This window comes from Peromyscus californicus, unplaced genomic scaffold, assembly GCF_007827085.1.
Source record: "Peromyscus californicus insignis strain IS unplaced genomic scaffold, ASM782708v3 Scaffold_2__1_contigs__length_46816999, whole genome shotgun sequence".
NCBI lineage: Eukaryota > Metazoa > Chordata > Mammalia > Rodentia > Cricetidae > Peromyscus > Peromyscus californicus.
Window position 1 is genome coordinate 15,037,999 of NW_026294540.1, and position 27,700 is coordinate 15,065,698.

At 49.0% G+C, this 27,700-nt stretch overlaps 1 protein-coding gene across 2 annotated transcripts; it reads left to right on the top strand.

The window, feature by feature from the left end:
• The first annotated feature begins 1,668 nt into the window (after positions 1-1,668).
• Tctn2 (tectonic family member 2) lies at positions 1,669-27,094 on the top strand. 2 transcript variants are annotated; one of them, XM_052755463.1, is made up of 18 exons: positions 1,671-1,861; positions 2,020-2,127; positions 2,562-2,638; positions 4,231-4,426; positions 7,237-7,337; positions 8,516-8,712; positions 9,551-9,674; positions 10,872-11,013; positions 13,629-13,694; positions 15,790-15,924; positions 17,285-17,362; positions 19,734-19,811; positions 20,956-21,067; positions 22,228-22,334; positions 24,397-24,553; positions 25,687-25,812; positions 25,895-25,983; positions 26,791-27,094. In XM_052755463.1, exons 1-18 carry the CDS (start codon positions 1,780-1,782, stop codon positions 26,916-26,918), a joined length of 2,103 nt encoding a protein of 700 aa, XP_052611423.1. In that variant the 5' UTR covers positions 1,671-1,779; the 3' UTR covers positions 26,919-27,094. The 2 variants fall into 2 exon arrangements, with proteins under 2 accessions (XP_052611425.1, XP_052611423.1); XM_052755465.1 differs by lacking the exon at positions 25,687-25,812 and having other exon boundaries at positions 1,669-1,861.
• Positions 27,095-27,700: the final 606 nt, after the last annotated feature.

Here is a 27,700-nt window from a genome sequence, read left to right on the forward strand (position 1 = left end):
GCCTCCACAGACATCAGGCACAAACATGGTGCACAGACATGCATGCACGCACAAACAGCCATACACATAGAATAAAAATCTTAAAACACCCAAACAAGGACAAAAACAAATCAGCAGGCTGGTGTGATGGCCCAGCAGGTACTGTGACCTTACTCTGATCCCCAGGGCCACATGGTGGGAGGGCAGAGCTGACTCCTGAGTTGTCTCCGTTCAGTTCCAGGTGGGACTGTTGCAGCCTTTTCCTTTTTTTTTTTTTTAAGATTTTTATGTAGTCAGTGTTCTGCCTGCATTTATGATTTATGTCTGCTCACCAGAAGAGGGCACCAGATCTCATTACAGATTGGTTGTGAGCCACCATGTGGGTGCTGGGAATTGAACTCAGGACCTCTGGAAGAGCAGCCAGTGCTCTTAACCCCTGAGCCATCTCTCCAAACTTCTTTTTTTTTTTTTTTTTTTTTTTTTTGAAGATCCCTTTTTCTTTATGAGGAACCGAGGTATAGACTTACCTAGAGCTGGTGCCTAGAGGGTCTGCATGTAAAGGTGGTATGGCCAACGCGGGTCTTCCAGCTGCTGCTGTGGGGGCCACTACTGATCACAGACCTTGGCCTGAGGTGGCAGTGGGAAGCCCAAGCCAGTTTGCTGTGGCTAATGGAGGGTGGCGGTGGGAGTGGCAGTAGATCCATGGGCCTCTTAGCTGGAAGGGGAGGACCATGTTACTCCAAGCTGATTCAAGGTGTGTACCACCACTGCCCAGCTTGAACCAGCCTTTACCAGCCGAGGATTTTCCACGACACAGGCTGCTTTGGGGGCAAGGAACCATCTTTGGCTGGCATTGAAGGAAACCCAGAATGTGACTTGGCCCAAACCAAGAAATATACAGATTTTCGAATATGGTAACTAGGCAAGAGGCACTTTGGGCTAATATTCTAAGGTTCTTTGGCTTTGCTCATAGTGCATTTGGTGTTACCATTGAGAAAACGTGCGATGCAGAGGATAGCCTCGACACAGGAGTATCCAGAACCATGACTGCTATGCTGTGTAAACGTACAGCCGTCTTCGAGGAATGGCATGCTGTTTCCTGGAAGAACTAACACGAACCTGGCAAACTGCAACTCTTTAAAGTTCTTTAAAGTTACTGCCTTGGACATAGGACACCCCTCTACTCCCCTACCCATGTACAATTCTGATACTAATAGGTTTTATTTCTTGTGTATGATTGTTTGCCTGGATGTGTGTATGTGCACCATGGGCATGCAGTGAAGTGACTAAGGAAGCCAGAATAAGGCATCAAATCCCCTGGAACTATAGTTACTGGAAGTGAGCTACAACGTGGGTGCTGGGAACCGAATTCTGATCCTCTCTGCAAGAGCAGCAAGTGCTCTGAACCTCTAAGCCATCTCTCCAGCCCCGCAGTGTGGTTTCTTCACATCTAGGATGGAAAGAACCCACGATGTCCACCATGTCCACCGGGAGCACAGAGTTGCAAAAAAGAACAGGCTTGGTGGGCCGGGCCAGGATCGGAGAGCGGGAACTCTTACTCTGAACAAATCATGGAGCGCCGCTGGCCGATTGGTGGTTGCCATGGCTTTTGGTACTTTCGCTAAACGTGTAGACGCAGGCTCTCTTGACCTGGACCAATCACGACATGCCTATCGCCGATTGGTGGTTGCCATGGCTGCGGGCGTTCAGCTTGGCAACATGGCGTCGGCCGGGCGGCGAAGACTGCAGCTTTCTCTCCTCCCGACTACTGCGGGCTTGTGAGGCTGATCTGGCCCCGGGATGGGATCTCTGTCACCGCTCGGCCTCATGTGGGGGCTCCTCTTGCTGCAGGACGTCCTAAGACCGCTGCGTGGGGACCCGGGTGTGTATGGCGGGGTATGGCCTGCATGGCCCAGGCTCAGGGAACCTGGAGCTCCTAGGATCCCGGAAGCCAGGGCCATCTAAAAAGCCAGCACGCGCACCCCAGGCACAGGTTCTGCACTGGCTAACCCCTCCCCGCACCCCTTCCTTCTTCCCTAGTTTTCATCCCACCTTTCATCCGAATGTCCAGCCCTGAGGTCAGCGCGTCCCTGGTCGGAGGCGGTGAGGATGTCACCGTGTCTCTGACTCCGCTGCAGGTCGAGAAAGGTGAGAGTCTGGCTTTTCTTGGGAGGGCGGGGGCTGCCCGCAGAGCTGCTGGAGTGGGGAAGAAAGGCAGTGTCTCTGTGTGTTGTAGAACAAAGAGGCCCCGGGGACAGGTTCTGGAAACGGGAGCTTGAGGTAAAAGTGGCCAACAAGCCAGGCATGGCATGCACATGCCTTTAATCCCGGCACTGAGGAGGCAGAGGCAGGTGGGTCTGCGAGTTCCAGGCCAGCCTGATCTGCAGAGTTTTTTTGTTTTTTTCCAAAGAAAAAAAAATTGGCCAGTATTCTTTGAGCTAGCCCGCTAAGATTCCCACACAGCACCTCAGGGTTCTCATAAGAACATAAGCATCTCTTTATCCCATTGACAAAGGAGGACTAGAACTCTCGACTCCCCTTAGCTGCCGGACCCTGATGCCTTGTGTTAATTTCTCCCTTAGGAGTGTTGCCATTTCCTACTTGTGGTGGTCTCAGCAATGATACAGGAGATTGGAATGTGACCGTGAGCCCCGGTGTGGTAAGACCTGAGGCACCTGTAGAGGCCTCCTGTTTAGGCTTTGTGCAGGGCTGTAAGTGTGTGTGTGTGTGTGTGTGTGTGTGTGTGTGTGTGTGTGTGTGTGTGTGTGTGTGCGTGTGCGTGTGCGTGTGCGTGTGTGTGTGTGTGTGTGTGTGTGTGTGTGTGTGTGTGCGTGTGCGTGTGTGTGTGTGTGTGTGTGTGTGTGTGTGTGTGTGTGTGTAAGATTAGGAAATGGCGATGGACATGGTGGTGCACATCTTTGTTCCAGCGCCCTGGAAACAGAGGCAGGTGGGTTTGAGGTCAGCCTGGTTTACAGAGCAAGTTCAACGCAGACAGAGATACACAGGGAGATCCTGTCTCAAAAAGAAAAAGAAAATCTGGGAATGGAGCTGTGTACATGGCTCAGTGGTTAAGAGTTCTTTCCAGGGCTGGAGAGATGGCTCAGCAGTTAAGAGCACTGACTGCTCTTCCAGAGGTCCTGAGTTCAATTCCCAGCAACCACATGGTGGCTCACAACCACCTGTAATGAGATCTGGTGCCCTCTTCTGCCTGCAAGGACACATGCAGACAGAACACTGTATACTTAATAAATAAAAAAAAATAAAAGGAGTTCTTTCCAAAGAAAGAGCCAGAGGCCAGTTCCTAGTACTGGTGGCTAATAAATACCTGTAACTCTAGCTCTGGGGATCCAGCATCTTTTTTTTTTTTTTAGGAATTATTTATTTATTTTTATTTTATGTGTATTGGTGTTTTGTCTGCATGTATTTCTGTGTGAGGGTGCTGAATCCCCTGGAACTGGAGTTACAGACAGTTGTGAGCTGCCATGTGGGTGTAGGGAATTGAACCCAGGTCCTCTGGAAGAGCAGCCAGTGCTTTTAACTTCTGAGCCATCCCTCCATTCCCAAGCATCTAGTGTTCTTTTTGGTATACACACACACACACACACACACACACACACACACACACACACACACATGGCGTGTACACATACAAACACACTCATAAATAAAGAGAAAAAAATTTTAAAAATCAGGAATTCAAACCAGTCAGTGGTGGTGCACACCTTTAATCCCAGCACTCGGGAGGCAGAGACAGTCAGATCTCTGTGAGTTCGAGGCCAGCCTGGGCTACAGAGTGAGTTCCAGGACAGGCACCAAAACTACATAGAGAAACCCTGTCTCAAAAAAACACCCCTCCCCCCACCAAAATAAAAATAAAAATCAGGAATTCAGCTGAGCCTATGGTTCAGTAGGTAGAGTTCTTGTCCGGCATGTGTGAAAACCTACATCAGTCCCAGCAACATGCATGTGCATGTATATATATACAGTCACGAAATAACACGCACACACATACACACTACATATATAACAAAAGTAATCATGAAAAAAGGTCCAGCGCTTGGGTACCACAGATGGGTTGAAAGTGAAGGGGGTGCGGCCACCCTCGTATCATCAGGTCTTCTGTGAACCATCTTGTATCCGGCTCTTTGGTCAAGCGAAGCAAGGCTCACGAGTGCGTTTACAGTGTGTCCTGTGACGCCTTCTCATCATTACAGCTGCTCACGGTGAGTCACAGCCATGTTTTCCTTTCAGAGCGGGCTGGAAGTGACAGTGCGGTGGAAGAGGGGTCCGCACTGGTGCGCCCCGAACCGGACCGCCTCCTTCGCAGAGCTCCCGTGCGTCGTGCAGACTCTGCTGGTTTCGGCCTCCCACAATGCATCCTGTTTGGCGCACCTGCTCATTCAGGTGGAGATCTACCCCAACACGTCTGTGACCCACAGTGCATCAGGCAAGCGACGTCTATGGGCAAAACATTTCTGTCTGTCACTGTCTGAAGATTGTGTAGTGTGGGCAGTTACGAGATGGGACTCTCTGGTTGTTATTTTGTTTTTGTTATTGTTATTTTGATTTGTTGTTATTTATTTTGAGACAGGGTCTCACTGTGTAGCCCTAGTTGACCTAGAACCCACTATGTAGACCAGGTTGCCCTTGAACTCACAGAAATCTGCTGCCCCTGCCTCCTGAGTTAATTTTTTTTTTTAATTTTGTATGTATGTGTGTGTGTTTGGGTGAGTATATGTGCACAGTGTGTGTGCAGGACCCTGAACAGGCCAGAAGAGGGCATCAGATCCCAAGTACCTGGGATTACATGCAGATCCCAGGTCCTCTGCAGGAACAGAGGGTTCTCTTGACCACTGAGCCATCTTTCCAGACACCTAGACTCAACTTTTGAATCTCTCCTGCCTTCATAAATGTACTATTTTTGTTTGTTTTTGAGGTTTTTGCTTTGTATCATTTTATTTAATTAAGATCTAGCCAAGGGACTGCATGCCTTTAATCCCAGCACTTGGGAGGCAGAGGCAGAGACAGGCAGATGTCTGTGAGTTCAAGGCCAGCCTGGTCTCATAGTGAGTTCCACGACAACCAAAGCTACATAGAGAGACCCTGTCTCAAATTCACACACACACACACACACACACACTTGTCTGGCTCTCCTGACACATCTTTTTGTAACCACTTTATGTCCTTTGGGGAGAAGGTATAATTTGTTTCCATGCATTGATTCCCATGGCTGTACTTAAGATATTATTGATCAGACACTAATGGAGGCTGGCCGCCTTTCTCAGTGCTGACTCGAAAGGGCCCAACACAAACTTTCTCTTCTCCTCTTCTGCTGTTCAGATGACGGCAGGAGCCTAAGCATGCATTCTCTATGTGGCTGCTGGTCCACCATGTGGCTGACCTCTGTGTCTCGCTCACTGATAAGGCTCTCTCTCCCTCTTAAGCTCCCACCTATGAATCTATAATAAACTTCTTTCTAAAATTCAAAAAAAAAGAAGGGACTGTGGGCGCAGCTCATGTGGTAGAGTGCCTGCCTAGCACACACAAAGCTGTGGGTTCAATTCCCAGCAATGCAGAAAACCGAGCAAGGTCATGCTTGTCTGTAATCCCAGCACTGGGAGGCAGAGGCAGGAGGATTAGGAAATCCAAGATCATTCTTGGCTACATAGTAAGTTGAGGACAGCCTGAGCTACATCATAATACCATGGTTCTTTAAAAAACAAAAACAAACAAACAAACAAAAAGCCGTGAGGGCTGCTTGCTGTAAATGCTCCCACCGAGGTTCTCTTGCCTGCAGCAGGCTCCAGCATCTCTTGCCTGTGTAGCTATGGCTGGACTTGATCTTACTGAGCTAAGGTTAGACTCTAATTCAAAATCATCCTACTTCAGAAACTGAATGCTAGGATCATGGGTGTGCACCACCATGCCCTAATTTCAGTTGGTGTTTTGAGACAGAGACTCACATAGCCCAGGATGACCTGGAGCACACCATGTACCCGAGGCTAGCCTGAGCTCCTTGACCCTCCTGCCTTTGCCTCCCAAGTGCTAGGATGACAGGTACGAGCCACCATACCCAGCTCAAACATTTTTTAAAGGAAGAAAAAGGCATCTTTCTGAAGAAAGCAATGTTGGTTTTTTTTTGTTTTTTTTTTTGTTGTTGTTTTTAATGCTTAAAATGCAAAACGAGCCAAGAAAATATCCAGTGTGTCTTTCAGGAAGCTCCTGGAGGAAGCTGGTAAAGAGGAAAATACTTGCTGGAGACCCTTGCTTTGAAAGTGATTTCCTCTGTGGGCCGCAGATGCTCAGGGGTGAAGGGTGCATGTTCTTCCAGAGGACCCAGATACAGTTCCCAGCTTCTTGATTGGGTGGCTCACAGATGGGGAACTCCAGCTTCGGAGGCTCCAATGATCTCACCTGGCACCCACACTCATGTATACACACACATACACACATACACATACATTAAAAATAAATCTTTTGCCGGGCGGTGGTGGCGCACGCCTTTAATCCCAGCACTCGGGAGGCAGAGCCAGGCGGATCTCTGTGAGTTCGAGGCCAGCCTGGTCTCCAAAGCGAGTTCCAGGAAAGGCGCAAAGCTACACAGAGAAACCCTGTCTCGAAAAACAAAAAAAAAAAAAATAAAAAAATCTTTTTTTTTGGAGACAGGGTTTCTCTGTGTATCCTTGGCTATCCTGAAACTCACCCTGTAGACCAGACTGGTCCTGAACTCACAGAGATCCTCCTGCTTCTGCCTCCTGAGTGCTGGGATCAAAGGTGTGCACTACCATCACCCAGCCAAAATAAGTCTTTGAAGTATTTTCCTTACTAGGTTCCCATGTACACTCAGCCTAGCCAAGTCAGGGAGTTCCAGGTTCAGTGAGAAACTGCTTTAGAAACGTAAGGTGGAATACCTGGCATGGTGGTGCACACCTGTAGTCCTGGCTCTCTTGAGGCAGAGACAAGTGGATCTCTCTGAGTTCAAGGACAGCCAGGCCTATATAGTGAGATCCTGAGTCAAAACCAACAGCAGCTAAGGTGAAGAGAAAACACCTGACTTCAGGCTCTGCTTCCACACACATGATGTGCACACACACACATGCATGTACACACACACACACACACACACACACACACACACACACACACACACACACTCTTATACATCATGATTCAGCATTTTGTGACTCTCAAAAATGTGTCCATGCTTTGTGGAACTGCTTCGTAGCTGAACTTTCTCTGCCCATATGTGCTTTTCAGATAACACGACTGTCATTCCCAACCAAGTCTATCATCCTCTGGGTCCCTGCCCTTGCGACTTGACAGCCAAGGCCTGTGACATCCGCTGCTGCTGTGACCAAGTGAGTTCTTTCCGTTTACCAGGCTACCTGAGTCCATTTGGGAAACACCAGCAGTTGCCCCCCGCAGCTTTGGATAGGTGACGACAGGGATTATATTTCATTTTTAAATCATTGGTTTGTTTGTTTTTCCAGATAGGGTCTCATGTAGCCCAAGCTGGCCTGGAACTCTCAGTGTGGCAGAGGGGTAGCCTTGGACTCTTGATCTTTCTTCCTCTACCTCCGAGTTACAGATTGTGGTTTTTTTGTTGTTGTTGTTTTGTTTTTCTGAGACAGGGTTTCTCTGTGTAGTTTTGGTGCCTGTCCTGGAACTCACTTGGTAGCCCAGGCTGGCCTCGAACTCACAGAGATCCGCCTGCCTCTGCCTCCCGAGTGCTGGGATCAAAGGCGTGCGCCACCACCGCCCGGCTTGCAGATTGTGTTTGAATTGAGTATTTTCTCTTCTGGTAGAGTCTGTAGTTTGTGGAGGAAAGAGAAAAGTCTATGTCTTTGGGTAAACTCACGTTTGGGAAAGCTATAGCTAAAGGATGATCTTAATCTTACTATAGAATTTTTATGACATTTATTTATTTGTGGCGAATGGTGTGGTGTGTGTGTGTTGAGGACAGTTATAGAGGCTTATGCCACATTGTACATGTGGAGGTCAGAGAACAGCTTGTAGGAGGTTCCAGGAATCAAACTCAGGTTTGGCAGCAAGCACCTTGACATGCTGAGTCACGTGCATGCACACACACAACACACACACACACACATACACACCACACACACACACACACACACACACACACACACACACACACACACACCTTTTTTTATTTTATTTTATTTTATTTTTTTGGTGACAAGGTCTCACCGTGTAATCTAGGCTGGCCTCAAACGTAAGGCAATCCTCCTGCCTCAACTTTCCTGAGTGCCAAGATTGTAGGCACAAACCACCACACCTGGTTTCTAATTCGTATCTTAAAATCTTAAATTTAAGAGAAATGAGAAGCATGTTCGATAGTACCCCGGGAATTTTGCACAAATATGATTGTATGTGGTTGAGATGCATTGCTTTCTTGGCTGCTGGGTCGCAGGCCGGTGGCCTCAGGGGCTGTGTGGTCATGCTTGCTGCTGCGAGCTGGGGCCGGTGTCGCAGTTGGCGCTGAGGTGCCTTCACTGTCCTTTTCTCCGTTTTCAAGGACTGCCAGCCGGAGGTGCGAGAGCTGTTCCAGCTGGCCTGCTTCTCCGGCGTGTTCGGAGGGGATGTCAACCCTCCCTCCCACCAGCTCTGTGCGGCTGGCACTGCCCTCGAGACCCCTGACTGGTTCCCCTTCCTCTGTGTGCTGTCACCCCCTGCCACCTCACCGTTCCTCGGCCACTTCTACCACGGCGCCATGTGAGCAGCTGCTGCCGGGAGGGGCCTGCTCCCTAGGCTCACCAGGTTTCCTTTACCGGCCCTTGACTTGGGTCGCATGTTTTCCTCACTGGGTTGCCGTTAGCGAGGCCATTTCTCCCAAAGTGTCGGAAAGAACTGAGAAAAAACCCCAGCAGATCCAGCCGGCCGTTGGCAATGACTTTCCGGCATGGGTGAAGGAGCCAGGGGCCCTCAGGGACTTGAACTTTCTGTGTCTTATAGTTTAGTATCTTTGTTGTTGTTGTTGTTGTTTTGAGACAGGGTTTCTCTGTGTAGCCCTGGCTGTTCTGAAACTCACTCTGTAGACCAGGCTGGCCTCGAACTCACAGAGATCCGCCTGCCTCTGCCTCCCGAGTGCTGGGATTAAAGACGTGCGTGCGACACCACTTCCGCCACCACCGCCACTGTCACTGCCACACACACACACACACACACACACACACACACACACACACACCCCTCGCTGAAAAATTTACAACTATGATCTTTGTAAATAAAACAAAGAAGAGCTGGGGTTGGGGTTGAATCCCTGAAACCCCAGCAATCAGGAGGCAGAGATGGAGGATCAGGAGTTCAAGGTCATTCTTGGCTATATAGAGAGTCTGAGGCCAGCCTGGGCTGCATGAGCCCCTATATCAAAGCAAAGAGGAAGCATTAAAGGGTGATTTGTGTCTCAGCAAATCATTGTAGTGTTTTCAATCATCTTTTTTTGTTTTTTAAGGGTGCAGGTGGGGTAGGGTGGGGGGAATGGAACTTGAGCCTGTTTGCAGGCTAAGCAAACACCCTGGGCCCATGCATAATCTCTCTTACCAACTTGCAGTTCCCCCAGACATGACCCCGCCTTTGAAGCCCATCTGCTCCTCGACCTAAGAGACTTCATGGATGCCGGTTACAAACAAGGAGATCCCATCATGACCACGACGGGGTATCTCACCGTCCCTCAGGTAACGCCTTCTGTTTCAACGCTCGGATTTAGCTAGTGTCGTCCATCTGTAAGACTCTCCTCCTAAGCAGCTGATTTTCCTCTTGTACATTGACTATTAACAGTCTCTAGATTGAAAAGACTCATTCTTCACACACACACGCACACGCACACGCACACGCACACGCGCCCGTCTTCACTAAGTCACAGCGTGTCTAACAACACCAGGAGTCTCTGTGCAGACTCCTCAGAGGCAGTGGCCAGCCTCCACTTCATTCCCTTTTGGTATTTTGTGGTTTTGTGGTGCTGGGACTGGAACGGAGGGTCTTGGGTACTCCAGTCAAGTGCTCTACCGCCAAGCTACATCCCCAGCCCCAGCAATTTCCAAGAAGCTCTAAGTGTGTGACGTATATAACATTCGGAATGTTGAAACATCCTTGAAGGCTAGAAAGTCTTTTGGGAAATCTTTGTTTTTTCTCAAGTCCATCATTAGTAGGACACCTTGCCTGTGGGAGGAAAGAGTAGGATGCATGACAGTTTGTTATTCCTGTGAAACTTTTTTGTTGTTGTTTTTTTGTTAGTTTATTTGTTTGGAGGCAGAGTTTCTCTGTGTAGCCCAGACTGTCCTGAAACTCACTCTGTAGACCAGGCTGGCCTCGAACTCACAGAGATCCTCCTGCCTCTGCCTTCCGAGCGCTGGGATTAAAGGTGTGCACCACCACCACCCGGCTTCCTGTGAAACTTTTTATGTTATTGAAACTCTCTGGGGGCAGGAGGTGGTCCTTAGCAGTAGAGTTTATTGTTATTCCGTGTGGGGCCCTGACTTTCCCACCTCCCTCAATAATTCAGGTTGTGATGAGGGAGCGCTAAGGTTGAATATAGCCGTGACTCGTTCGTGGACAGGGCCAGGGCCCTTCCCCGAGTGTATGAGAGAAGACTTGGCTGAGTAATGGCTTCCAGATCTTGACTCCCTAAAACTGGTCACCTTGAGTCCTAACTTGACTTTGTCCAGCAGTAGCTGTGGGCAGCGGAAAGCAACTTGGAGTCGGGTAGCTTTGAAGCAGGGTGGCACACTGTAGCCTAGACTGGTCCTGAATTTAGAGCAGTCCTGCCTGAACGCCCCCAAGTGCTCAGGATCACAGGCTTGAACACCACGCTTGGGAATGCTCTCAAGACGGGAAGGAGAAATCGGTGTACCATATTTGTCCCTTGCCCTCAGGTGTCCCTAGCGGGGCAGTGTCTGCAGAATGCCCCAGTGGCTTTCCTGAGGAATTTTGATATTAAATGCACCATCGATCTGGAAGTGCACCAAGAGCGAGATGGCGTTGTCCCTGAGAATGTGAAGATCCGCACGACGGGAGGTAGGCTGCCTTTGCGGTTAGAATGGGGTGGTAATAGGGAAGCCCTCCCTCCCCTGTGTGTAAGCCTCTGGCTCAGCGTCCGTTATGGCTCATCTGTTGGTTGAGGAGGGTGTTTTCCACAGGAGAAGTGCGGTCTGTCTGAACAGCACCCTGCACATGTGGTCAGTGTTTTCCTCTCAGCAAGCACCGAGCCCCGCTCACCCCAGACCAAGCACTGAGCCCCATCTACCCCAGATCAAGCACCGAGTCCCACTCACCCCAGACCAAGCACCGAACCCCATCACCCCAGATCAAGCACTGAGCCCCCCCCCCACCCCGCATCTTTATTGTCAGTTAAGTTAGGTCTCCATAATGTCACGTGAGTGCCACTGGCTTTCTGTACAATACTGTGTACCCTGCACTCCCGAGGAGCCCCAGGTCTTTCAGTACCAGCAGAGAGAGTCGGCATCTTCTCAGCAATGAGCCACTGAGCGCTTGTCTGTCCCTGCATTTCACATCAATGGAGCTATTCCTTTGCAGCTGGCTCCCGGAACCCTCGCTAGGGGTTGGGAAGGACTGAGAAACTGGGATAGGTCAGGGCGGGTCCTCTAACTGCCACTGTATATAATAACCTGCAGCCTCAGCGTGTGTATTAGGTACATCACAGGGGGAGGCCAGCTAGTCTCTGTAGGTCTCTATAGACAGTGGTCTCGGGCTCTGACTATCCAGGAGGAAGGTACAGTTGCTAGTCTCTTCACATACAGATGAATGGTTCGTAAACAGTCACACTCAGAAAATTTTGCCTTTTCTTTTTTTTTTTTGTGGTTATTGTGAAGAGTATTGCTGCCCTGATTTCCTTCTCAGCCCATTTGTCATTGCTATACTAATTTTTTTTTTTAGTTAAACTTTTATCCAAACATGTTGCTTTTTTCGAGACAGGGTTTCTCTGTGTAGCTTTGTGCCTTTCCTGGAACTCACTTGGTAGTCCAGGCTGGCCTCGAACTCACAGAGATCCGCCTGGCTCTGCCTCCCGAGTGCTGGGATCAAAGGCGTGCGCCACCACCGCCTGGCTCTTTTTTTTTTTTTTCTTTTTTGAGCCTGGCCGGTATGAGTGATGGCTTTGCTAATTTCCCATGGGCCAGTTGGTCTTGGAGTCCATGCTCATGTCCAAGTACACACTCACTCAGGACCTCCTCACTCACCCCGGGTTTCCTCTTCTCCCTGCACTTTGCTCTGTGGCCCTTGTGTCTGGCTTCTTTCACTTAACATCATCTTTTTTTGTTTTTTCGGGCTTTTGTTTTGTTTTGTTTTGTTTTTTTCCAAGATAGGGTTTCTCTATGTATCCCTGGCTGTCCTGGAACTCGTTCTGTAGACCAGGCTGGCCTCGAACTCAGAGACCTGCCAGCCTCTGCCTTGAGAATGTTGGGATCAAAGGCGTGTGCCACCACCGCCCAACTGTAGCATCACCTTTTGAAAGCATGTGTGTCTCACATTTTCTTTTTTAGGGCCAACGAGTGTATCCCACTCTATGGCTCAGCCACATTTCTTTGTCCATTGGTGGGCTGACAGATACTTGGCTTCTTGCCACTTTTTGGTTTTGTGACCAGTGATGGAGTGAGCATTTGGGGACACAATTTTGTGGGATATAGAGCGGGGTTGCCAGGCCATGGAGTTTACTTGACGATCTGAGGGAACACAGACTCTTCCAAAGTGACTGCTCTGTGTACATTCCTTGCCACAGCTCTTCTTACAGAGCAGCACCTCAGGTGCTGGTGCCGACTGTTTGTAGGTACAGTGAGGTACCAGGAGCAGAGGGACCCCAGTCTCTGATGATGTAGGAGGGGAGAAAGGGTGCCGGATCTCACCACAGGCATGGCTGCACAGTAGCCCTTTTCTTTTTTTTGAGATAGTATAGCCTAGGATGACCTTGAAATCACTATATAGATAAAGATGACCTTGAACTCCTGATCCTTCTACCTTGTGACTGCTGGGCTTACAGGTGTGTGTCACAAAGCCTGGCTCCCAGTTACCTCAATAAGTCTCCTGTAAATAGGTGAATGGCACCCGTGATAGATCACATGTTGCTGTGGAAGTTAATTTGTTGGGGGATATTCAATCATACTGTGAACAGTTTGCATTTGCGTTAATTAAGTAGAATTAACCTTGGGTCAGGAGGTTGAGTTAGCTCCTAGTTGACAGAGAGTATTCACAGAGCACCAGAGGGTCTGGAAGAGATCGAGATGCACCAGAAGGAGGAGGGGGGGATTTGGAGTGATGCAGCTCTTTTTGTTTGGTGCAGCGGAAGGATGAGATCTTTGGGGGATGCCAGCGAGGAGAGAAGTCAGCTAGATGCTACTTAACCTCTCTGAGCTAGCAGGTTTTCACCCCAGCCTCTGAGTCTTATGTGTATATAGAGCGATAGAGATCTAGTTAAAGCTACTTTTAGTGTCAACAGCAGAGGTGAGGCGGTGCCTGTGGGAACAGAATCCCCGACAGGCTGCAGCCTGAGTGGCTGGGCCATCACTAGAGAAGCAGGCTGGTAACTTCGGAGTCACAATTGCTGACTGAAATAGCAGTAGATTAAGGCTCAGCCACAGTGTTGAAATGAAAACAACATTAATTCTGTGTTCTTTTAGGCCTGGTCACACCAACAGTAACCTATGAGGAAGCCACTGACCTGGACAAGCTCATCTCTGGTCCAGGTACATCAGTGTTACATGTTCATGCCACTTCTACAAAACACAGGTGCTGTTTCTTTTCTATTTGATTTTATTCTTGAGACAGGGTCTCACTATGTGGCCCTGGCTGCCCTAGAACTCCCTATATAGACCAGGCTGGCCTCGAACTCACAGAGATCCTCCTGCCTCTGCCTCCTGAGTGCTGGGATTAGAGGTGTGCGCCACTGCTGCCTGGCTTTTTAAAACAATTTTTTAAAGATTAATTTTTATCTGTGTGTGTGTGTGTGTCTGGGGCAGGGGCTGAGCTTGTGCACATCAGTACAAGTGCTCTTCCAGTCCACAAGAGGGAGTTGAATCCCCTGGAGCTAAAGTTAGAGGCAGCTGTAAGTGACCAGACAGGGATGCCGGGAGCCAAACTTGGGTCCTCTGGAAAAGCAGTCCTTGCTCTTAACCCGCGAGCCACCACTCCAGCCCCTGTTATTCAATCCCTGGGACCTGTGTGGTGAAAGGAGCCAACCAACTCCTGAAAATTGACCTTTGACCTCCACTCGGGCACCGTGACAAGCCTGTACCTATATATGCATGTGTGTGTGTGTGTGTGTGTGTGTGTGTGTATGTGAGTTATATGCAAGGGTGTGTGTACCCATGCAGGAAAACACACTAATAAATAAAAATGTGAAAAAAGAAAAGATGGAGAATGATTGAAAAAGATACCCAACCTTGAACTCTGACCTGTACATGCAGCCATGGGCTTGCACACAAATACACACAGGCGTATTTACACATGTGCAAACACACAAAATAATTAAAAATTAAAAATTGGGGGGCTGGAGAGATGGCTCAGCGCTAAAGAACATTTGCTGCTCTTGCAGAGGACCCGGGTTCAGTTCCCAGCACCCACATGATCTCTCACAACTATAACTTCAGTTCCAGATGATCAGACACCCTCTTCAGCCCTCATGGGCACCAGTCACACACCATGGTGCATGTGCTTACATGCACATGCAAGCAGGACCCTTGTACACATTAAATAAGAGGAAATAGATCAATCTTTAAGAAAGAATTGATGGAGGCTCAGCAGAGTTGGGGGGACGCTCCAGCAGAGTTGGGGAGACACTCCAGCAGAGTTGGGGAACGCTCCAGCAGAGTTGGGGGGATGAGTTGGGGGGACGCTCCAGCAGAGTTTTTTCACATGTTCTGCTTGGGTGGCTTCTGTGAACTATTGCGACCTCAGCCACCCTCTCACAGGCCCTGAGGGGATGTACTGCAGGGTCCTCTCCAGCTCTCAGGTTCTGAGAGCCTTTTATTAAGTGTCTCTTAGGTTGTTAAGAACCCTTGAGGACACAGCATGTTCGTTCTTGTCTGTTTTATTTTCTAATCTTTGTGTGTGTGTGCGCGTGCATGCATGCGAGTGTGTGTGAGTGTGTGTGAGTGTGTGTGTGTGTGTGTGTGTGTGTGTGTGTGTGTGTGCAGGCACGTGCATGGAAACCCGAGCACAAGCTTGGCTGTGGGTGCTCGCCTCTCACCTTATTTGAAACAGGGCGTCTTATTCTTTGCTGCATATGGCCGGCACCAGGATTGAAGCTGACCTCCCTCAGTTGGCTGGCTGTGGGTTCCTGGGATCTGAGCCATCTCTCCAGCCCCCTTTCCTGCCTGCCTTTCCTGGTAGTTGAGCTTCGCAGCTGGGATGCAGCCAGAGAAGGCGTGTGGGTGTGGCTGATTTCAGCAGCCCTTTGTGTTGAATGAAGGTGTGGTTTGTATTCCTTTCCATTGGGTTATGACCTTGTTCCTGGCTGTGTGTTTGGAACTCAAACTGTCTAGTAGTTAGCTGCTCGGCCTCAAGCCTCTGCTTCTGGAGCCTGAGTGCCCCTAATGCACACTTCTCATATGAACTCTGTACCCGGGACACAGGAATCAAAGAAAAGGGACAGAATCATTCAGGGACTGACGTGGAATAGAGGACGTGGCTCACTGACTTGGGACCACAGGAAGCTCCATGGAGGAAACAGTGGCCTGGCTTCCTTAGGGAGCTGGAGCGATGGGCTGTGGGGGAGCCCACTCAGGCAGAGAGAGCCCCAGTAGCAGACTTCAACTCAGAGAGGGTTTTTCTTCTTTGCAGACAGACTTTTAAACAGTGGATCTGCCCCCAGAAATGTGAACGTGGAAGAGCATTATGTTTTCAGATGGCAGAATAATTCCATCAGCGGACTAGACATCACCATCATCAGGGCAGAAGTCAGTGCCCACCAGAAGGGTAATGTTGACGTGGGGCCGGGAATGCTTGGAGTTTCAAGTGTTTTATCTTCCAGTGGTTTCTGTAACTATAACCCTTCCAGTGAAGCCATACTTGTTTATCATGCGTGTTTATCACTGAATCAAGGGGTCAGTAGTCTTTGTTGTTGGTTTTTCCCCCCCAAGACAGGGTTTCTCTGTATTGCCCTAGCTGTCCTGGAACTTGCTTTACAGACCAGGCTGGCCTCGAACTCACAGAGATCCGCTTGCCTCTGCTTCCTGAGTGCTGGGATTAAAGACATGTGCTACCACCGCCGCTGCCACTACTACCCAGCAGAAGTCTGGACATCAAATGTAATTTTGTGCCAGGCATGGTGGTTCACACCTCATAATGCCAGAACTCAGGAGGCTGAGGCTGAGGCAGGAGGATTGATAGTGCATTCAAGAGCAGCATAGATACATATAGTGAAGCCCGGCCTCAAAGGAACAAGGGGGAAAAAAGTGATTTTTAAAGTAAACGGTACCTGGGCTGGAGAGATGGCTCAGTGGTTAAGTGCACTGGCTGTTCTTCCTGAGGACCCGGGTTCAGTTCCCAGCACCCACATGACAGCTCACAGGAGATCAAGTGTCTCCACAGACACCTGCAGTGGCATGCACATATTGACACACATATACATGTAATTAAATATAAAGTCTCACAGGGCAATGGTGGCAAGTGCCTTTAATCCCAGCACTTGGGAGGCAGAGCCAGGCTCTGTGAGTTTGAGGCCAGCCTAAAGTCTCTAAAAAAATAAATAAATAGTATCATTGGGCTGGCAAGATGGCTCTGCTGGGAAAGGTGCTTGCTGCCAAACCTGACAACCTGAGCCTGATTCCCCCAGAACCGACTCCTGCAAGTTGCCTTCAGACATAAGCATGTGTGCCAATGCGTGTGCACCCACACACCTACATGCACACTAAATAAAACATAATTTTAAAAGAAGGAAAAGAATAAGCTGGGCATGCTAGTGTATGCCTTTAATCCCAGCACTCGGGAAGCAGAGGCAGGTGGATCTCTGAGTTCAAGGCCAACCTTGTCTTCAGAGTGAGTTCCAGGACAGCCAGGGTTACACAGAGAAACCCTGTCTTGAAAATAAAAAAAATATAAATAAGTAAGTAAGTAAATAAATATATAAATAAATAAGGATAGGGTATCACTTTGTAGCCCTTAGCAGGAATTTTCTGTGTACCTCAGATTGGCCTCCACCTCAAAGCAATCCTCCTGCCTCAGCCTTCTGAGGGCTGTGATTACAGCATTGCATCACCATGTCTGGCTCATGGGAGTTAATTTCTTTTCCCAATGAAATAGTGTACATTATGTCTCCCATTTCTTTTATCTCTAGGAACAGTGGCCCAGAGATTCACAGTGAAGTTTTTAAGCCATAACAGTGGTGATGAGAAGGAATCTTCTGGAAATCCAGGTAGGGTGACAGTGCTGGCCTGCACGGATCTCAGGGTGGCACTCCCTGGGCTGTCCCATGGTTGTAAGGAACTATCCCGAGTTGTGTTCGTCTCCGTGGCCTGTTTCTTTATCCTGTGGCAGTCCACTTTCTCCAATGGCAACTTAATATTTTAATATGCAATGTTGCTTTAAACGCACATTTTATTCTCTCTAGCCTCTGGTCTTTCATTTTTGTATTTTGTGGGTTTTTTTTTTTTTTCTGGTTTTGTTTTGCTTTGTTTTTCATAGGGTTTCTCATGTAGCCCTGGCTGTCCTGGAATTCTCTATGTGAATTCAGAGATGCGCCTGCCTCTTCCTTCCAGTGCTGTGATTAAAGGCGTGTGCCACCACCGCCCCTGGTTATTTTGTGTGTGTGTGTGTGTGTGTGTGTGTGTGTGTGTGTGTGTGTGTGTGTGGTGTTTTTAATGATTTATTTTTATTTTATGTGCATTGGTGTTTTGTCTGCATATGTCTGTCGGATCCCCTGGAACTGGAGTTACAGACAGTTGTGAGCCGCCATGTGGGTGCTGGGAATTGAACCTGTGTCCTCTGGAAGAGCAGGCTGCACTCTTAACCACTGAGCCATCTCTCGGGTCGCTTTTTTTTTAAATTATTTTTATTTTCTGTTTGTTTTTGTGTGTGTGTTCACTGACATGTACCACTTGTATGCAGACGCCCATGGAGATCAGAAGAGGGCGCCAGATTCCCCGGATCTGGAGTTTCAGGCAGTTGTGAGTTGTCCAGCATGGGTGTTGGGAACCTACCTTGGTTCCTCTGGAAGAGCAACAAGTGCCCTTAACCGCTGAGCCGTCTCCCCAGCTCCTGGGAGGTTTTTTAAATCTTGTTTTTGAGGCACGGTGTCCTGTGTAGCCAAGGCTGGCTTTGAACTCTGTGTCTGAAATGCCCTCCCTCAGCCTTCAGAGCAGGTAGGATTGTAGGCCCTGTGCCACCACCTGGTGCCCTTGGCCTTTTGAGGAACCTGATACTCTTGTTGTGTGGCCCTCTGGGTGTGGCAGCCATTATCACCTGAGTCAGAGCAGTTGTGACAGTATCTCCAGGAGACCCTGTTTCCCTCCCAGCTGCTTGGGAGATGCTGGCACACAGGAGGGGTGAAAAGTTAGGTGACGGGGTCCTTCATCCCTGCAGCAGGAAGTCACAGCCCGTGCTGGTGGGATTCTCAGTGCTGCTGCTGTCTTTTTTTTTTGTGTGTGTATGTGTGTGTGTGTGTTTATTTATTTTTATTTTATGTGCAGTGGTGTTTGACCTGCATGTATGTCTGTGTAAGCGAGTTGGATTCTCTAGAACTGGAGTTACAGACAGTTGTGAGCTGCAATGTGGGTGTTGGGGATTGAACCTGGGTCCTCTAGAAGAGCAGCCAGTGCTCTTAACAACTGAGCTGTCTCACCAGCCCCACTGCGGCTGTCTTAAGGCCACCCTTACTCCGTGGGTTAGCCCACCAAAGCCGTGGGCTCACGTCTCCTGACTCCATGTTCATTCACATGTGGTCAAGGGAAGGGTAACCCCAGCTTGCTATGTATCTGTTCATCTCGTGATCTTTTGGTCTCCTTGGTGCCTGTTATACCCTGTGGAGCTGCTCAGCCTCTGATGTGCTAACGTATGTGGAGTTGGTAATATTTTAGATACGCAGTGATAAATACAATACATTAGGGGAGGCTGGTGTTCAGGAATGGCGGGAAATATGGCCAGAAGTAGAAATGGTCTGTTGCCCTTGACTGGCTCCTGATTTGTAGAACTGGCACTACATCACACTGCGGGATGGAGAGGGATGTATGAATATGCACCAAGTAGGCTGTTGCTGTGAGGGGCCGTTTTGGGAACTGTTGGTGCTGTGGCTAGGTATGTGGTATGGCCCTCAATGTAAGTGGTTCTGTGTCCTGAGCTTCCTCCCTCCGTATCTTGAGAACCGGGTAGCACATGGGTGCCATCATGCCTGGCTAAAAATGAGTAAGTCGGCCGGGCGGTGGTGGCGCACGCCTTTAATCCCAGCACTCGGGAGGCAGAGGCAGGCGGATCTCTGTGAGTTCGAGGCCAGCCTGGGCTACCAAGTGAGTCCCAGGAAAGGCGCAAAGCTGCACAGAGAAACCCTGTCTCGAAAAACCAAAAAAAAAAAAAAAAAAAAAAAAAAAAAAAAAAAAAAAAAATGAGTAAGTCAAAAAAAAAAAAAAATGGAAGCATTAAGTAGAAAACGCCATCCTCTTGCCTCAGCCTTCCAAGTGTTGGGGACACCTGCTGCCGTGCTGGCCACAGGGGTGGTGTTTACAAAGCTCCGCCTCCGAGGCTGTCTGATGTGAGCGAAGATGCCAGCTCTCTGTTTTGTTTGCCGTGTCTAGGTTACCAGCTTGGCAAGCCGGTCCGAGCCCTCCACACCAACGGGACGAATGTCACGGCCTTACACCTCTGGCAGCCAGGTGATGTGGTTTTCCTCATTTGCTCCCTGACAGACTGGAGTTGGAAACATTGGTTTATGGCGTGTGGGCAGGGGCTGCTTTTTGTGTTCCTGTGGCTTTTTTTTCCCCCCAAGGATGCTTAGCACGTTATACCTAAAGTCCTGGGTATTGGTAAGAGCGGTTCAGGCATGATTGTGCTGTCCGTGGCCAGCATGCTGCTGCTCCTTGGCGAGAGAACCGTTCCCTCTGAACAGTGGACATCCAGTGCTGCAGTGAGAGTTGTTCACGTCTGCCAGAAAGGGCAAAGCTCTGCTCGCAGGGAGTCACTGAATCTGGTCCAGGAATTCTCGCACAGAATGGTGTCTTTGTTTGGCTTTGAAAGGACCAGAAGGATTAGACCAGTGGTTCTCAACCTTCCTAACCCCTTCAATACAGTTCCTCATGTCGTAGTGACTCCCAACCATAAAAGTATTTTCATTGCTACTTCATAACTAATTTTGCTACTGTTGTGAATTGTAGTGTAAAGATCTGATATGCGACCCCCAAAGGGTTCGCAACGCACAGGTTGGAAACATCGGGTTAGCGTAACAATAACCCAGTTTGCGGAAACTGGAAACTTTATTTTTATTTATTTATTTATTTTTTTGGTTTTTCGAGACAGGGTTTCTCTGTGTAGCTTTGAGCCTTTCCTGGAACTCACTTGGTAGCCCAGGCTGGCCTCGAACTCACACAGATCCGCCTGGCTCTGCCTCCCGAGTGCTGGGATCAAAGGCGTGCGCCACCACTGCCCGGCTGGAAACTTTATTTTTACTTTCCGTTATTGGTTTCGTTTTGTTGAGCCTGGTGTGCTGGCACATCCCTATTATCCCAGCACTTAGGATGTGGAGGCAGGAGGATCAGGAGTTCAAAGTCATCCTTGGCTACATAATCAAATCAGGGCCAGCCTGGGCTAGGTGAGACCCTGTCTCAAAAAGGAAAAAAAAAATAAGACTTTTTGTTGGTTTGATTGAAACCAGGTCTTTCTATGTTGCCCGGGCTGACCTTGAACCACCATGCTCCTGTCTCAGCCTCTTGGGTACTGCTGAGAGAGTTTCCAGGGAAATCTCGGAAGTAAATCTTGACTTGCATTTAGCAGAACGGTGGGAGACTCATCTTTCTGTTACAGCTGGAAGGGGCTTGTGCACATCAGCCGCTCTGAGACCCATTTTATTTGGAGAGAATGCACTCGCTGGCTGCCTGCTGGAGGTTGGGATTAATGAGAACTGTACGCAGCTCAGGTGAGTCTCATGTTGGTTGTCAAACAAACAGGGTCTCGGGATGGTTCGGCAGGTGAAGGCATTTGCTGCTGAGGTTGATGATCTGAGTTCAAGACCAGGACCCATGTGGTGGAAGCGAACTGACTCAGGAAGTTGTCCTCTGACCTCCACAAGTATGCCATGGTGCATGCATACCTGCGTACATGCACACACACGCAAATGCTTAAAAAACTAAAAACGAGGGCTGGAGAGATGGCTCAGGGGTTAGGGGCACTGGCTGCTCTTCCAGGGACCCGGGTTCAATCCCCAGCACCCACATGGCAACTCACACCTGTCTGTAACTCCAGTTCCAGGGGATCTGACACCTTCACACCAACGCACATAAAGTAAAGTTCAATAAATTATTTAAAAAACCCCTAGAAACAAGCAAAAAAAATAAACAGTTGAATATCATTTATTTAGGCTTTTCATGATCTCATGAAAGGTTCTATCTAGTTCTAAAATATTTTCATCACCCAAAATGGAAATCTGTATGTATAAGCAGTTGCTTTCCAGGTCTTCTCTCCAAAGCCTCGGGTACGAAGTACCCTGCTTTCTGCTCCTGTGACTTTGCCTGTTCTGGATATTTCCATGTCACAGCACGCTCTGGAACTCCGTTGGTTTCTATGGTGACTCGTAGACTGCCTTTGTGTCTGTCCACAGCACATCTTGTTTATCTCCCTGGGTTGATGGACAGCTGCGTTCTCTGTTGTTTGGCTGTGTACACTGCTGCAGACAGGCCTGTTCTCGTTTCTGTTTGAACGTGCTTACCATTCTTTCTTTCTTTTTTGTGGGGAAGCGGTTTTTCGAGTCAGGGTTTCTCTGTGTAACTCTGGCTGTCCTGGAACTCACTCTGTAGACCAGGCTGACCTCGAACTCAGAGATCCGCCTGCCTCTGCCTCCTGAGTGCTGGGATTAAAGTTGTGAGCCACCACCGCCCAGCTTGAGCAACAAGTGTTCTTAACTGCTGAGCCATCTCTCCAGCTTATACCCACACACATGCACCCTGTTTTTAATGCCAGTTTCTCCAGCAAACTTTAATCTGGGCTCCCAGCAAGGACCAAGTGGCCAGTCTTGGGCAAGGACTTGAGGACAAGCCCTGCTGGCCACTGGCTGAGAAGTGTCGTCTTCCTCCCTCGCAGGGAGAACGTCCTCCAGAGGCTGGATTTGCTGATACAAGTGACGCACGTCGCGAGGAGAGGCAACTCGGACTACGGCGATCTGAGTGATGGCTGGCTGGAGGTCCTCCGTGAGTGTGTGGCCATGCACAGAGGCCTACTGCTGTTGAGCCTGTGGGTACCACTCATGGCTCTAGAGCCCGATGTATTTGACTAGGGCTCTCTGCTGCAGGCAGGGAGCATTTCACAGCTCTGCCATGGCTTTTGCTTCACACGGGAAACCCCCAGACCCTCCAAGTCTGGGCTTGGAGACCTATGGGGAAAACAATATGTACTGCTGTTTTGAGCTCCCAAGAAAATTGGCATTGAGAGCTGACCTGGTAGTTTCTAGAAGCCACTTTGTCAGAGAGTTTGAAAAGGTAGTGCTGAGGGAAAAGACCTAGATACAGACAGCCTAGACCTCCGAATCCATTTGTGCGCAACGCGCAGCACGGGCAGATATGGAAAAATCAGATTCATGAGTGCTAGGAAATGGGGAGATACTCCCGTGATCCGGAGAGTTCTCTACAGGAAGATCTGAAAGTGAATCGGACTGAAATGTGACTCAGTTTCCTGTCTAGTCTGTGCAGGGCCCCTGGGTTTGAGCCCAGCACCAACTTCCTCCCAGATCCAAAACCAGTCCACAAAAAGAACCAGCCTGAAAGTGGAGACGGTCACTCGGCTCTGAATTGTTCACTTTGTAGGGGACTGAGCAGGGACCGGGGTGTGGCTTTAAGGGGCCTGCCTAGCTTGCTCTCTTGTGACCCTGGGCTTGGTGGTGTTGTTACAGTGCCTCCAGGCAGGAAACTGATTATTTATGCAACCCATAGGAACCAAAGATGCTAGGGTGAGTTTTAAATATCTTTTTTATATGACTTCTGATAGGGCGATGACCGTCTAGTATAGCCTGTGACTTTTTTTTTTAATTTAAGAATTTTTTAATTCATTTTTAATTACATACCAACCACAGATTCCTCTCTCCTGCTCCCTGCTAGCCTTCCCACCTCTGACCCACCCTCCATTCCCTCCTCTAAAAGGGTAAGGGCTTCCATGGGGAATCAGCAAAGCCTGGTACATTCAGCTGATGCAGGACAACACCCCTCTCCCCGACATCAAGGCTGAGCAAGGCATCCAACCATAGGTAGTGGGCTCCAGAAAGCCAGCTCATGCAGCCGGGATAGATCCTGATCCCACTGTCAGGGGCCCCTCAAACAGACCAAGTTACACAACTGTCTCCTGAATGCAGAGGGTCTAGTCCGGTCCCATGCAGGTTCCACAGCTGTTGGTCTAAAGTTTGTGAGTTCCTATGAGCTTGGTTCAGTTGTCTCTAGATTCCCCCATCATGATCTTGACCCCTTGCTCATATAATCCCTCTTCCCTCTCTTTGACTGGACTACCGGAGCTCAGCCTGGTGCTTGGCTGTGGGTCTCTGCATCTGCTTCCATCAGTTACTGGATGAAGGCTCTATGATGACAGCTAGGGTAGTCACCAATCTGATTACGGGGGTGTAGCCTGTGTCTCTTTACTGTGGTCCTGCATTGTCCCCGACAGAATACTTGGGGGCTTTCAGGGACAAGCTTAGACTCTGATCATTTTCTCTTTTTTAAGAAAAGGTTTTATTTTTATTTGTGTGTGTGTGTGTGTGTGTGTGTGTGTGTGTGTGTGTGTGTGTGTGTGTGTATGTGTGTGTGTGTGTGTGTAAGTTTATGCTATATGTGTGCTGGTGCCCTTGGAGGCCAGAAGAGGGCATCAGATCCCCTGGAGTTGGAGTTATAGGTGGTTGTTGGGAACTGAAATTATATGTTGGTGCTGGGAACTGAACTTATGTCATCCACAAGAGCAGCCCGTGCTCCTAAGTGCTGAGACATCTCTGCAGCTCCAGACACAGACTCTTTATGCTTAGTTTTATTATGTGGGTTGGGAACCTCATTCACCCACACAGGGAAGCATTTAGACACCACCCAGGTGAGTAGTACCTGTTTCTGCTGGGTGGACGTGAGGTCACATAGCCATGGAGTGACGACAGTCAGAGCTTGCTAGAGAGTAGAGTCGGGACTGGGAGCCAGGCCATGTCACCTTCCGTTCCTTAGGGTGTCATGTGTGACACTATAGGACGGCTGCTCTTAACAGATGTCTCACTCGACATTCCTGCAGGTGTTGACGCCCCTGATACAGGTACCGACCTGCCCCTGAGCAGCGCAAATGGCATCTGCCCGGAAGTCCCTGCCCAGCTCACCATCCGCATCCTCGTTGCCGAAGCTGGGTCCGTGGAAGGGGTGTCTCAGCAGGAGATCCTTGGCGTGGAGACAAGGTGTGGTCCCCTCCTGAGAGTTGCCAAAGGCTAGAGCAGGACAGAGGCTAGAAATGCTCGGCGGGAATCTGCGCGCTTGCAAACGGGGATTGTTAGGGATCTGGCTGTGGTGAGCCGAAGGCACAAACTGTGTCTGAGACTGAACCTGTGTGAGAGCTGCTGCTGTGTGCAGTACTGAGTGTACTTAACACCGTGAGCCTGAGTGACACCCTGACGACAGAGTGTGGCCATTGGCTGGAGGCTTTGCCAGCACCAGAGGTTCAGATCACGGAACTGTGTGAGGCTTTAGACAGTTTGACATGTAAGTCGCCTCATCTGAGAAATGATGGTATCTGTGTGTTGCGTCTCTCCCACGTGTGACAGGTCCCACTTAGCAAAAAGTGATGCAGGCCGTTCAGTTTGGCAGAGTTCCCATGCCGCAAGCTCAGAGAGGGTCTCTGCCTTGTCACCTCCAGCTCGCCCTGCCCTGGGACTGCCTTCACTCTTAGGGATGTCCTCCTCAGTCCTACAGGGCCAGCACCAGCTCAGCCTCGCTGAGAGGCTGCCTTGTCAAAAGAGATCTGGGCAGACTTACATTTAATGCCCAGCTGGGTCACATGTTTCAGAGCCATGTGCTATGGCCAGGACCATCAACAGCTGTGACAGGCAGGCTCTGGATTCAGACTGGTGTCTTCTGACCTACTGAATGGAGAGTGGCGAGTGGTGTGTCCCCTCCTCTAGAGAACGTTGGGGAGCACTTACCAGAATAGGAGGAGGGATGCCTTTTTCCCATCAGATCTACTTCAGAGCGTTGGGATGGAGCCAGTGGCCTCTCTTCCTAAGCAGGGCTCCACCACTGAGCAATGCCCCAGTCCCACAGTACCGTTTTGAGGATTCCTTAACATAATATGTTAAAAGCACCTTAGTTCTGTGCTGCGGGCATGGAATGCCCTCAATAAATGGTCAGCTGCTAATAGACTGTTGGAGACAAAGCAATCTTTGCTAAGAGAACCCAGTGATGGGCATAGGGACTGGCAGATTCTCTCTGTGTCTAGACTTGAGAAATGGATGCTGCGACACTTGGATTCCCTGGGGTCCTGAGTCAGACTTCCGAAGGACGGTAGCCACGCTGCCTTACAATCTTCCCCTTCTAGGTTCTCCACAGTGACCTGGCAGTACCAGTGTGGGCTCACCTGTGAGGACAAGGCCGATCTCCTCCCCCTCAGTGCCTCAGTTCAGTTCATTAAAATCCCTGCGCAGATGCCCCGCCCTCCGACGAGGTGAGCTAGTGACTGACAGGCTAGCAGGTTCCTTCCTGCTGCTCACTTGTTCTTCCTGCGACCTTCTCGTGTGTTCTTACAGATTCCAGATCAACTTCACAGAGTATGACTGTACCCGGAATGAGCTGTGCTGGCCCCAACTTCTGTACCCTGTGACCCAGTATTACCAAGGTAGGGAAGGCAGGTTCCTGCATGTTGTCAATTATGTTATGCCAATTAAAACTATTTCAGAGTCAATGTATAAATGTCACAGACAACCTAAAACACATAGAAAGACTTAAAAGAAGAAACCACACCCCTGTTGATGCTTTATTAACTATTAATGGTTATCACAAATAGTTAATAAATAATTATCTTCAGAGTCAAGATAGGATACAACTCAGTTGTTACAGGATGGGGTGGGGTCCCTGCAAATGTCATGGCAGGCAGGGTAACAAACCTTGAAGAGATGAAAAAGAAAATTTAGTTCAGCCTGACTTAGCCAGACTGGATCAAACTCCGGGAGTCCGATGCCAGGTGGTTTATTGGCAGCATATTTAAGCACAGTACAATTTGGGGGAAAGTGTCCTGATGTAATACGATTCCTGGTGCACAAGGAGACATAATTACATTGAAACCCAACTCAAAGTACATGTCCTTTCTTTCAAGATAGGGAGAGATAGGCTACCCGTACTAGCTTAGGGGCCTAGGGAAGGATCTGCTGTCGTCTCGGTCATACAAGTAGTATACAGGTCATTTGGGCTATTCACCATCTCTGGTTCTGGTTGTGGGAGCTTGATATGGCCTTGCCCTACAGATAGTATAGTTCACCAGGCTGTGAATCACCTCCAATTCCCAGCCTTCTGGATGGAAAAACAGGTTATACATTCTCTCCTATGAGAGGACAATCCTGCATGCTTAACATTCCTGGTTTCCCTGGGGATCTGTGGGTGCAAGGACCTTTGTGTTCCCAACAAGTCGTCTTTTGCTGTCTTTCAGGAGAGCCCCATTCCCAGTGTGTTGCCAAAGGCCTGATGCTGCTGGCCCTCCTCATGCTGGCGACACTCCTCAGTCATCCTTGGATCAGAATGTGCAAAGACTGGCACTCAACTCCCATCTACCATTGAGTTTTCTCCAAGAGTCAGAGCATCCACTCAGTGGCTCCCTGTAGGCCTGTGTGCTTCTCTGAAACCTGTTGGTTTGAGACAGGGTCTCACTATGTAGCCCTGGTTTGCCTCTAAATGCACAGGGATCTTCTGCTTCTGCTTCTGGAGTGCTGGGATTAAAAGCGTGTACCACCATACCTGGCCTCTCTGAAACATTTTAATAAACAAAATGTCTATTTTTATAGAAATGCTTAGTGTTAAGTGAATTTAAATCAATTATCCAGATGTTCAAAGTGGTCCAGAATGGTCCTTCTTGCTGCCTGCTGGTTGTAGGGGAGTTGATGGTGTCCCTGAATGTCAGAGACCTAAGCCCAGCACGAATTCCTAATCACAGGGGTTTTATTTTGATCAGACTTAGTGCAAGCATATAAGAATAAGAAAAGAGCTGGGCAGCGGTGGTACACACCTTTGATCCCAGCACTTAGGAGGTAGAGCCAGGTGGATCTCTGTGAGTTCGAGGCCAGCCTGGTCTACAGAGCGAGATCCAGGACAGGCACCAACGCTACACAGAGAAACCCTGTCTCGAAAAACCAAAAAAAAAAAAAGAATAAAGAAAGGATCGATTGATTACTGTCTCATATTCCAGAGAAAAGGTTAGAAAATGCTTATAAAGGCTCTTTAGATTAAAATTAAATTTTATTTCTTATTGTGCATGTCTGTGTGTGTTTGAGTGAGCTCAGGTGCGAGAACATGGAGGACAACCTCTGGCAGTCAGTTTTCTCCTTCTGTCTTGAGTCTGGGTT